At 35.5% G+C, this 13,535-nt stretch overlaps 1 protein-coding gene across 12 annotated transcripts in view; it reads right to left on the reverse strand.

Moving 5' to 3' along the window:
- Positions 1–13,535, reverse strand: part of mmd (disintegrin and metalloproteinase domain-containing protein mind-meld) — a 509,673-nt gene that overhangs the window by 88,377 nt on the left and 407,761 nt on the right. For all 12 annotated transcript variants that reach the window (XM_036371745.2, XM_070110649.1, XM_036371747.2 and 9 more), the window contains exon 11: positions 1,964–2,133. In XM_036371745.2, coding sequence (XP_036227638.2) covers positions 1,964–2,133 — 170 coding nt within the window. The remainder of the gene's footprint in view (positions 1–1,963; positions 2,134–13,535) is intronic.

Raw genomic sequence — 13,535 nt, forward strand, 5'->3', positions numbered from 1 at the left:
CAAAAATCAAAGAATCGAAAAAGTAGTAAATATTAAAAAAACAATTGTATGCATATTTTAGGAAAAGTCATGAAGTTTAATGGCGGTATAATAACGTGGTGCTTAGAAAATTTTAAAGAAAATTTGAAAACGGTCATTTGACCGCTCGTGGTAGGTTTAGTGTTAAACCGGTTATTTATAATCAAAAAGGTGCATAAGTATTCTTAAGTTCGCTTTTTACTATGGAAGATTTTCAGACCTCATTTACAAAGTAAAGAACTGCAATAATTTATGCGCTATTCTATAGAAACGTGTCAAAAGAAAATGATGACATTCCATTATTTATGTTGCTCCTAATCAGAGAGGCATTTTTTGTTCTTGCATTAGTACTTCAATTGTTTCGTTGTTTTTGATTATATTCTGATCAATTAAAAAACTGATCATTTCTAGTGGGTAATATTGTATTTTTAAAAAAATTCAAGAAAATTAAAAATATTACTGAAAACTCCGATCTTTATATTTGAGTAGCTTTTGTTTTTTTTTTAGTTTTGCTAAAATAAATAATCCGCCATTGTTTTGCATGTTCAGATAACCACAAGATCTACCTTGTAGTGGTAAACATGACGCAGCCGCCTTCTTTTTTAACGAGGCAGAACTTTTGGAAAAACTATTTTTTTTAATTCAGGGAAGTTTGTCTCCTTAAGAAGCTGCGCTTTTTTCTGAACAGCTTCTTCATGAAAGTTGGCATGGGTTAATGTTCAAGGTAACGGTACAAGCTCGCAATATTATTGCTTCGGTGCAACTAAAGTTAATGTCTATTCTAAAACTAATTAACATTTTTCTAATTTTTTTGTTGTACTCTTGAAATATGAATTAAGAAAAGATAAAAAATGGATAGTAAAAATATCAGTTGCCCATTTTTTATACATTATCAAAAAACGCTCTAAGTTCGGGCCTCTAAATAAAAATACCACCTCTTAACATAAGTTAAGCATTATTGTGAGAAATTTGTTTTTCAAAAACCTTAATTTTATTTGCGATCTACACTTTGACATTTTCGACCCGTTAAGAAAATCCCGTTACGTCGATCCTTAGACCAAATCCATATCTTGGTCAGCTGTACGAGTTTAGGCGTGATGTGTTTTTACTATTGATGTTAACTCTTGACGAATAATGTCTGTAGTTATTTAGAAGGTATTTTACAATTTGATTACATCGTTCTCATGATGCATCATTATTTTTCTACAACAAAACTTAACAAAGAAAATAAAACCAAACAACTTATTCATTTAATAGGAATATAACCATACTTTAGAGAGCTTTCCAGCAATCAGAAGCCACTAAATTTTATGCGCATGAAACTGATTCGCCGAGAAATCAAAACAGTTATGACCCTTGCCATTTATAGAATAATATAAAAATACGAGTCTAACTTTGATTTAATGCACATAAATACATACTTATAATAAAAATTCTATGAAAGAGTATGTTGATGATAAGAGAAATCAGCACTTCGCCGAACCATTAAAACTCACCGACATAAAATGGCGTTGCAAATTAATCTTTTCTCCGAAACAACGCGAAGACAAGCCACCATTTCAATAGATAAATGCGCTGTTTACTTTATTTATATTATTATTTATTATAAATTTACAATAAAAAATTGATGAATGCACAGCGGCGAAAACAAGGCCATACACCGATGTCATAAATCAATTTTATGGCGCGATTAATTTTGGTATGCCATTAAGACTGTTTACCAACCAAATGAGAGCGTATAAATTTAATGTGGCGACAGTTTTGAGCCATGAAAAAACCACAACGACAAAAATCAAGTAACTCAATTTCCCTTAGGACGTCGACTTAAAAATGAAGGTTGGTGTGCGTGGGTGCATTCAAATTTCGATTGCGGTGCGCTCAAGTATAGATAAATAAGTAAATATGTATGTGTGTGCAATAATTGCAATAACTATACTATACTTACGTCCATCATCGTGACCCATGCCGATGTTATGGCCAATCATGTGCGCCATCGTACCCGCCAACAGATGCGGCTCGTAGACATTAATATCGACGCTGATGCCAATCGCACGCGGCGTGCACACGGTCTCCGGCACCGCCATGCCCGCCTCGCCGCCAGCGAACGTCTCGCCGCTATAAAAGTAATAAAAGAAAATCCATAAATATTTATATATATATGTGTGTGGGTCTCTGAGTATTAGTTAGTGGAGCCGCAGTAGGGACTGAATCATAAAAAGTTCATATAAAATTAGCAATGACCACCAACAGCAACCAACAAACAAATTGAAGGCGTAAAACAACCAACAACCAGATACAAAACACCCACACCGCTTCTCCCCGCTCTGCACTAAAATCATTTTGGCTACTGATTTTTATTATTTATTTCTTAGTTTTAAAAGTCAATAAAAAAAGTTCGCAGAGCTTAACTCAATAGCGTTGACGAGATCCATGTATGTGTACTCGTATACCTTGGTGTGCGTGTGGGTTTGTTGCACCCGTTTAACGGTCCGCTTTGCAAAAATAAATATTTCAACACAAGTGGCCGCAATTACCATTTGAGGTTTTATTAAAAATTCATTGTGTCACCGAAGAACAGTGAATGCAGCTCAAGGTTCATTGGTAGCCGGCAGTGTGTAAAATATCCCGGTGTTTATGTAGCTGCGTAGGGGCGCCGGGTGCTCCATAAGTTCAATCAGTGCAAATGAATTTAAAACTTTTTGTAACGTGCCAGCGGCACATCGCCTCAAATCTTAAATGAGGGATAGTTAATAAATAACGGTAATTGCGAAGGAATGCAGCGAATATTTGAAGTAAAGAACAAAATCAAAAAATAAAAAGAAAAACCCAAAAAGAGCTCGAAAGGTTGGTTGCTAAAAGTCCGTTTTATTGAGTATTAAATAAAATTCTTTATTTAGGTGTCGTTATTTTCCACAACAACAAAGGTCGAAAACTTAGCATGAAAGGTTATACAAAGGTAAGTTTGGAGTCAAAATAATATAAAAGCGTAAGCGCTTAAAGTTTGACATTCCTTTTGAGCTTTGGGGCCCCTGCGGCGCTAGTCTTTAGGCACAATAGGATATGATTATCGAGTTATTGAAGATGATTGTTTTGTAGCTCTCGGAAGACTGTGAAAGAATGAAGGTGGCCAAACTTTGATTTCGTATAAAGTTGTTGTTTTAGGTATGTAAAATAATGGAATTAAATATTTTGAAGAAGAATTTGGAATTTGCCATACATTTAAGATTATGGGGGTGAGTATACCTTTGAGTTTAAATTAATTTGGTGTAATTTTGTGAGAATATTGTGCATCTCCTAGTTCCCAGTAGTTCATAATTAAAGTTGTAGTCAATGACTTAGAATCATCAAAATTTTTAAAAGTAAACGAAATTTTAACAAATATAAAAGGACATTTCTAAATTTTTTATCAAGAATTGACAAAAATCTTAAAGTTCATAAAATTGGTATGAAATCTCTCACAATAGCTTGCTTGAAGCATATTTGTATATTAATTTTGGATACGCGTTATGGCTTGAATACATACATTAGTGAATTGCAATACCCAGACAGGAATTGAAATATATATTTTATCAATATTAGTTGTATTATTTTTTCTTTACTGAGCCGCGAACCTATGAACTTTGAGATACTACGAAAACGTGCATAGAAAACATAATTCTTGATGCTTCAATGTACTTGTATGTAGATATAGCTGAAGAAAGATACCCATATGTACAATATATGAAAGATAAAATGGCAGATTGGCAACGAACTTTAACTTAAAATTTCGGCACAAAGACGGTCCGATAATGACTTAGCCTTACCACCTAATAGCTCCACTATTGCCAGAGAAATTTACTATCGCGTGGGATATCCTCGTGGTCGATTATCGTAAAATTTTAAGCCGATATAATATCGGTCGGTATTAGATTCGTTGTTTGGAAGAGAAATCTGCAATGATATCAGGAGTGCTTAAATGCTGTACAAGGTGACTCTTCTTTTCGATGGCTTCTATCACGAATAAGTTCAACGAGTTTCAACTTAGTCGCGTGTGACAAAAGTTCATAACATCCTATTGATAGATCGTCGATTGAAGGCGCGGGATATAGGCATTTCAAACGACCATATGGGCCATACTTGCGTGACATATTGTGCATGAGAAATTGCGGTAATTGCAAATAGACCGAACTAAACTAAAAACTTTTGTTCCATCCACCTTATTTTACATATTTGTGTCTGTTCGACTTGCTTTTATTTCCAAACTTGAAAAAGTCGCTCGCCTGGCAGAAATGTGCGTCGAATGAGGTCAACGTTTCAGAGCCTACTTTGGATACTTCCAGAAAACTTATTTTTCAGACGAATTAAAAAATGTGGAGAAACGCTGGCTCAGATTTATTAAGCTAAAAGGAGACAATGTTGAGAAATATGTAAATCGCGGTTGTTTAAACAAATTCGTGTTTTCGGTTGTGGGATTGATAGTTATTGGAAAAATCACGTTTGGACCATTGTATGAGTTTTATGCTACAAGCGTTGCTTTGAATTACGTAGCCAAATGAGAAATACTCAATGGTTGATATCGCTCTCATAATGCGACAGGCTTTTGAATCAACGTACTAATTCTTATATGTTATATAATGACGACAGAAAGATAACGGACATGATATAATACAAAAAGCCAAATAGCGAATGTTTTGAAAAGCTTTTGGAACAGGTAGGAAGAGAGCTAACAATCGGTTTGGAGCGCCTAGATGAAATGGCTCCGATTTCTGTTTCAAATTAGAATAACTCAAACCCTGACGAATGGATTGATGCGCAGGTGTCATTTGATGTAATTAACAGCAGAGGAATTTAGGAATAATCATATATTTGTGGTTTAAAGATAATTTTTAAATGTACAGCTGAAACGAACACATTATTTTTTTACCTTGAACATAGAATCAGCGCTTATATTCAAAATATATATTTTTATTTACAAATATTTCTTAAAATTGAGTACTATTTAGTTTTCGCTATTTCAATGTTTGACTGAGTATCTCGTAACAAACTGTTCGTGCCGTTGTCGAGCCGTATTCAACCAAGCGCACGTGACTAACATTTGCGCGGGCTCAAAAAGCAGGCAAATTTGCGTCTATAAACATATGTGCAAAAAGACACACACACATACCCACATTTGGTGTCGACAAAAGGCCAGCAAAGATTTTGTAGCGTTTAAACTAAGCGCTTTAAGCAAAGGGACAGAGGAACGTTTTGGTTAGAGGGAAGTAGAGTAGCGAAGTGAAAGGCAGGGAGAAGAGCACAGCAAACTAACATTCATAAATATACATACATAGATGTAGATGTTTATGTAGCCACACACACATGAACGCACATTGAAATGCACGCCGCCACATTTCCGCCTTTACTTTTGCGCGCATTTCCGCTTCCTTTAGCAAACTAATGCCATAAAAAGCTTATATACGAATGAATGTAGAAATATGCAAATAAACACATGCACACATACATGCGTAAATACGGATACATGTCGGCTAAATAGGCGTTTAATATACACATGAGTGTGTATTAGTATTTAAGCATTTCGGTTGCAGGACGTGGGGGGCGGATAAAGCAGTAGTTGTTCCGGCAGTCAAGGCGTTGATTTTTTGTTGTTGTTGCTTTTTTCTTCTAACGCCAACGTTGTTGCAGTTTTTGTTTTTTGGATGTAAGTATTTCGTTCGCCTTTCGCTGCTAAGCCGTTTAGCCCCTGAGGCGCTTAAGTGTTTAGCTGCCAAGTGTGCCTTATGTATTCATACTTCCATACATAACGGCGAGTGTTTGTGTATGTAATAGTTTTTATTGGTTTATGTAATTGGCACAAATGCCTAGCGAAAACTCCTAACTACTAGTCAAATAGGCAGCAGCAGCAACAACAATAAAAACATAAACACCAAAAGCAAAAGTAAAATAATATAAATAAAAGAATAAAATAACTCGGTTGTCAGCCATTCCGCCGTTATTATTGATGCTGTTTCACGCTTGGCACAAATCTACTTTAATAAAGTAGGAAATTACGCACAGCCTTCATGGCGATTTTCACCCTTTACGCCACCTACACACACACACACTCCGCCAATCAATGGTTCGTTAAGGCTGTGTGATGAAATAACACTTCTCGTTTGCTTTCACTTCGACTTCGGGATATACATATTTGACATATATAAATATTTATAATCACATTGCAAAGAATACATAATCTTTTTACCAAATTTGGTGAAGACATTGCGTTAATTGAAAAAGGCTTCCATATAAGCATTTGATTCCGATCGTTAGGTTTGTACGGCAGCTATATGCTATAGTAGTCCGATATCGGCAGTGCCGACAAACGAGCTTGGTGAGAAAAGAACAGGGTACATAATTTCACATCGATATCTCAAAAATGAGGGACTAGTTCGTATATATACATACAAACAGACGGACATCGCTAAATCGACTTAGTTCGTCATGTGCAAAATTTCAGACCGATGTCTCAAAAACTGAGGGATAGTCCGTGTATATACAGGCAGACAGACGGACAGATTCGTCTTTCTGATCAAATATGTATATATTTTATAGGATCGCCGACGTTTGCTTCTGGGTGTTGTTACAAACTCCGCGGCGTACTTAATATGCCTTAATATGGTATAAAAAGTTTCAAAAAAAGGATAATAACCTCAAATAATGACAATAAAAAAGTTTGGCTTGTAAAACATTATTATATTTGGGCTTTTGCTGGTATTTGAAAAGATTTTGATAGTGGTTCACAGAATATTTCCTTGTCTTTTATTTTTTCATAACAAAATTAGATTTTAATCAGAATAGGAACTGAGTTGGTTGTATTCCTTTGTTGCTCGATTACTATTTAAAAATTGGAGTTTTTCAGACTGGTTCCTATTCTCTGTGTTTATACACTCGCAACCTGTTGCTACAGAGCATAATATCTTTGTTCACTTAACGGTTGTTGGTATCACCTATATATATTGGTTGGTATTGCAGATGGGCGTAATCGGACCACTGCCACGCTCACAAAACGCCGTTAATCAAAAACAAGTAAATGGCCATAACTAAGCTCCACAATAAGATACAAGACTGTTATTTGGTAAACAGGATCACATTAGGGAGGGGCATCTGCAGTTTAAAAATTTTTTTAAAAGTGGGCGTGGTCCCGCCCCCAATAGATTTAATGCGCATATCTCCTAAGCCGCTAAAGCTATAATATCAAAATTCACTGAGAGAAAGCGTTTTTAGCACCTCTCTCGACAGTGTGAAAATGGTGACAAGTGACAACTCCGCCCTCTCCCCATATAACGGTATTGTTAAAAACTACTAAAAGCGCGATAAATCAAGCACTATGTCAGAGATATTATATTTTATCTCTTGGACGGTATGAGATGACTTTATAGGAACCGCCTTTAAAATTGGACAGTGGGCGTTTCACCGCCCACTTTTAGGTGAAAAGCCATATCTTGGGATCTGCTTAACCGATTTCAACCCAATTCTGTGCATAACATTCTTCTCATATTTCCATGTTATAATGCGAAAATAGGCGAAATCGGATTACAACCACACCTATTTCCAATATAACATCATTTTAAATTCCATCTGATTCTTTCACTGTCCACTATGCTAATCAAGCAAAACTGATTGTATTGGGGTAAAGCTTTGCGTGAATAATGCGCCACCTTGTAACCAAAAATTGTCTAAATCGAACCAAAACTGTTCAAGCCCCTAGATGTGTAAGATATATAATTTAAATTCATATAGTACAATTTATAAATAAATGAAACTCTCGATATTAGTACTTATTTGTGTCAACAATTGGTTGAATCGGATCAAAACTTTGCCAACACTTGAAGTAATTTCCCGGATTTTGATCCAAGCAAGTTGCGATAAAATGTTCGGTTACACTCGAACACAGAACTTCCTTAGTTGTTTTAAATAAAAATAGTTACATGGACGCAGGCAAAATCGACCATAGTAGTAAAATAATAAAAAAAGTTGCTCTCTATAGCGAACCCGGCAACCCTGGCTCACACTTTCGACTACTTGTGTGATATATATACGAGTAAACAAGTATATGTATATAATCGATTGCTTACATTTCTTATGTATATTCACATTTACTAACACATTTCAAGGCTGAGCGAAGCAAATGTAAAATGTAGTAACGTTTTGCCATGGTAGAGAACTTTGGAGCCCAAAAAAGCAGCAGAAAAAGCTGGCAGACCTGCCACAAAAATCAAACGAAATGAAAATGTGGCCATTCAGTTTCTTATGGCAAGTGAAAAATTATGAAAATGAAAATCAGCTGCAAAGAAAACCAAGCGTAAATAACAACAAACGGCACAACAAAAACAACGACTATACGCATATTTTTATAATCGTATGAATGTATGTATGTAGGTATGAAAGTCTGTGTTTAAGCTTGAAAACGTGTACCGAAAATGCGAATCGCTTCAAAGCCTACTAAATTAAGTGTGTATGTGTGTGCCTGTGAGTTTATGGGTATGCCTGTGTGCGTGCATAAGCCATACGCATCATGCACATTAAGTAAACAACCTACTTAGTCAGCAAACGCACGGGGCGAATAAGCAACTTCCGCTAGCAAGCAGCCTTACAGCTTTCGGTTCTGATTCCTTTGATCTCAGTCGTCGCCGTCGTCGGTGCCGTCGTCGAGGATAAGCAATGTGCATTAACTCAACTGGAGAGAGTAAGTAGTAGTTAAAGTAAATGTGCTAGAAGAATGAGTGCGTGTAACTAGCGAGGCGATTTCCTCATTGCTCTCTAACTGTATATTTTTGTAGTTGCCAATTGCTGTTGAGCAGCTCAAGCCACCCGCTTTCAACAGCGAGTAAAATAAAAGCTAATGATATGTAAATTTCGTAGATGTTTGCATAAATTTGCGAAATCGCATTTATTGTGGTGCGAAAGTACCTGCACATGCGTATACAAGACTGTACATATATAAACTTGCACATACAGTTTATACAAGCATATGCATCACACATACACATATATGTAGTAGCATCGTGTAGCACTACCTGGTTTAGACTTGCGCTTGATTACGCTTACGCATTTTTCATTTTATTTTAAATTTTTTCAGCTGAGCACGTTTGCTAGCGCTATAAATACTTTAAATGCAGCATGTGCAAAAGGTTGTTATGTTCACACTTTTATGATTTTTGGTTTTTAACTGTTTTTTGGCAGTTTGGCAAGTTGCAGCCGTTTGCATTTTTTGGTTATGATGAACACATTACTTATTATTGTAATTTAATACGGAATTTTAAGGAATTGCTTACGTTAAAAAAGTTTTATATTGAAAGATTGAATAAAACACAGTAGTCTAGCCAGTGCTTACACTTGCATTCGTAGAAGTAGAAAAGAAAATAACCGTGTTAAATGTGGTGGTAGTAATAATCTGGAGTTCCTAAAGAGAAGAGACACTCGAGGTGTCGGAAATTAACGCGCCGTTTCGCGGTGATTTCCGTTTGCTGCCAATTAGTTTTAAATATTTAATGACTTAACTTCAGTAGGTAGGTAGTATTATGTCTATAATTTTGTATTTAGTAAATCTCATGGATTGTCAATGTAAATTTATCTCAAAGTTTAAATATTGGAAATATCGCCGAAAACTTCGCAAAACCTTAATACAAGGAAGGCTTGAGTAATACAAAAGTGCTGTTTGATTTAAAATATAAATCGCTTAAATTTACTTAGATATTTTTAATCAGAAGACATGTAATGTTTTTAATGCCTCCTATCTACCTAAATCAATCTAAAATATATGGTTAATAAAACCCACCATGAAAACTATTGTATTTGCAGCAGTCAACGAAGAACGAGTTCGAGGACAACATGTTTCTCCATTATAAAGTCTAAAAAATTATTATTGTTTTCCATTAGATGGCTATGTTGTATCTGTGTAATCATTTTATGCGATATGGTGTTGGTAAGTAAGATTTCATGCTCAGTTCGTATTCTCACACAGTTTTGTGATTGTTTGACTTAGTATTGTTTTAGCATGCGTTAAATATGAACAGCAGCGAAGAGCAAAAACGCCATATGATACATTTTTTCTTTGATAAAAGCGAAAACACAAATCAGGCGCCTGAAAATATTAATGTCAAGGAAACACAACGTTCTGAAAAGTCCGTTGTGAAAAATATCGACAAAATAATGGAAATCGTTGAGTCCGACAATGCACAAAAATCGGAACCATTTAAATAAAGCTGGATATAAAAAGGGAAAAAAGAAAGAAAAAGAGTGCGTCGCGAGATTACAAGGGGTTACATGGGTTTCACGGCTGCAAAAAATCGATTTTTTTGTTGTCTTATTTAGTTCTATAACATCTCTAGAATATTGTCTTAAATGCTCAACTTGATCCGAGTAATAGTTTTGAAAATCACGTACAGCTTTGAGAAGTTGCGCGCTTGACTTCAGCTTTATATGTAGTCACTTAAAACTTTTAACGCGTTTTTCTCGAAACCATATTTTAAAGTCGGTTGTCAAGATTTCTCACGAACTGCTCAACCGATCGTAATGAAATTTTACACAGATCTTCGAGATATAATTAGAATTTTGTTGTACATATGTCTGCAAAAAAACAATTTTCACTTTCTTGTTTTTTTCCTTCGTCCAATGTCTAGTTTATGGACTTAGTTAAAACATTTATTTTTTCTTTAGGCCTCGGATGATCCTGCAAGAAGTTCTGCTGTTAACGTAGGCACCTTTTTTCAAAGGACCACCGGAAATGACGTCGTTTTGGCCGAGTTTTAATTGTTTTCCTCTGAAATTTTCAGAAAACCTTTGGAATAATAAAAAGTTTGAATAAAATATTTATTTTATATATAAAAAAAACCCGTGTAACCCCTTAGCGCAAAAAAACGTCATCGGCCGACCATTTACGAATCTCTGCAAAATGGAACCATTTCTAAAGCGGATGATTGCTGGCGAAAACGGTATGGCCGAATCGTGCTGAGAAGGCGCAAATGGTGACCAAGCTAGGATTGACTGTCAGAAAGGCTTTGGTATGCGATAGGTGGAATTGGCAAGGAATTATCTAATATCATCTTAATTCTGCCCGGTATTGTCAATAATTGGCTGTCTGAAGGAACCAATCGCCCCGAAGCAATAGAATCGATAGTGGCTAGCCAGAAGTTCCGAAAGCTTTGGTGGGAGGTTTTTATGAATCCACCTTATAATTTCGAACCAAATGATTATTACGTGTTTATGTCCTTGCTGAATAATTTTGCTGGTGGAATAGTCGCCTAAATTAAAGCTTGTGAAAATCGACTGACTCAGTTTTCGCCAATGCGGACAAGATTTTTGTATGAGAGTGGTAACAAGTTGTCGAACAAAACGGTGCATATTTGACCTAAATTAGATTTCGTTTTACTATACCTTACAATTGTCAAGTTGTTCTCCGATCCTAGTCGATAGGTAACTTTTATATTTACTTTTTCTTTGCGTCAAAAAAGTTGTATAGGATAACTACTGTTTCTGTAAAGGATATTATCAATACATAAGTTAACAAGGGTGTATTAGGTAGCGAAGGCAATGGAGGAATGGTGAATAAAGAAAAGATGCAACATCTCCTAAAAACTTCAACTTTACAGATAATCTAGTTCACCAGTTGGTTAAATGAAAAGAAAAGAAAGGCACTTAGAACACCAAAAAGAAAATATGGAAAAAAGTTACTTTCATGAAAAAGCCCACCATCATATATATACTACACCACTTTTGCTGTTCCACACAGGACAACGAGATATTATCTACAACATCCAATCAGTCAACTACTGTCAATAAACCCAAAACCCAACTCATTCTCATCAACTCCCCAAAGAAACGAGGTTACGGCGGCATTAAAAATAGTTTCTAAATTCATTAGTCTGACACATAAAAATTAGCTTATACATATATATTTTTTCAATTTTTGTCAATACCGTGTAAATGTGCGTGTGTATGTATGGGCCAACGAGTAAACGATAAATATCCCATTTGTTCATGTCCTCAAATGAAATATTGATAGTCGACATTGGTCGTTGAGGAGAGTTGACAAAAATATACATACATGCACTGGTATGTGTGGGTATGTATTTACATATATACATGAGTAAATTTATTGATATATACACTCGTGTGGCAAATGTGAGCTATTTGGCTATTTACGCTGCATTAAAAAGACTGCGAAACTTATTGGCGAACATTTGCACGCTCCGTGTTCTCAACACACTCACATACATACATACATAAATACACACACACAAAAGTGTATACGCATATATCAGCGAAAATTAATAAATAAATAATTTATTGGCGTTGTAGTCAATTCGCAGCGGAGCTCGGTCCAATGTGGAGGAGTCTATTCTAGAATTTATACATATATACATATACGCAATGGTCACGTTGCAGAACTAAGTATACTTTTGGGCTGACGCATACATATTTACATAAAATAAACTCTATGCTGTAGGGAAATCAATAGTTTTGGTTTTATTATTAAAAGGTTACAAAAAAAAGATGACACTTGATGTATTTATAAAACTGTACTTATATAAACTTATGTACATATATATGTTTCCACTCCTATATTGTTTCTAAGACACCGTACCAACAACGGCAACCAACAACAACCAACTAAAATATAATATGACCAACATTCCCAGATGTCGAATCAAAACACATATATATATATATATGTATGGGCATACATAGTGTGCGTTAGTGTCGTAAAAGGATTATGATCCTATGCCGCCCCTCATTTACGTTCATTTTAAATTGCATCAGCTCAGAGAAGTGCCACCTACTTATAAATAAATTTCTTCACTCGTGTGGTGTGAGTTAATGTACACATAAATAAAAGATGATGTTGGATTTAGGTTGGTGTAGGCTAAATGTGGAGACGGCGACTCTTTTATTTTAGCCAATTCGGCAACAACCCAGAAGAGGAACGAAATTAGAATGGAACTTATTAAGGAAATATATGCACTAACTTCATACCAATTTTGGTTTGCTTTACAGGGGCTTTCCAAAGTAAAAAGTAAACCCTGAATAAATTTTTTCATTGTAGTAAATACCGTTAATTAGCCAAGGTATAGCACATTATATGTCCCTGAAGTGTGTTATTTTTAACCACTCTATATTGGAGCAAAGAAGAATAATTGTCCCTGACTACAACAGTTATTATTATGTGAGAGAGTTTAAGGTAATTGGTAACATTCATCAACTTTTGGTACAAAGTTAGTTGACAATTGGCTGCTATACTCGCGCTGGTAGCCGTACACAGGAGAGGTGTAATATTCCTGCCAACTTGATAAATTTTTATTGAATACTGCAACCATAATCTATGTCCATTTTTCTACCTAGTAAAGTCAACTCATTGAAATAATAATAATAACCCAACGATTACCCTCCTCCCGCCCATCCGACGCGAGGGGAGCAATCCGCATACGTGCGGAATTAGCCGAGTCAGAAAAGGCAAGAGAGTTTTTTAAGTGTTGAGATCTAAAACTGCTCAGCTACAGAAA

Source organism: Bactrocera oleae, chromosome 5 (assembly GCF_042242935.1).
Source record: "Bactrocera oleae isolate idBacOlea1 chromosome 5, idBacOlea1, whole genome shotgun sequence".
NCBI classification, from domain to species: Eukaryota; Metazoa; Arthropoda; class Insecta; order Diptera; family Tephritidae; genus Bactrocera; species Bactrocera oleae.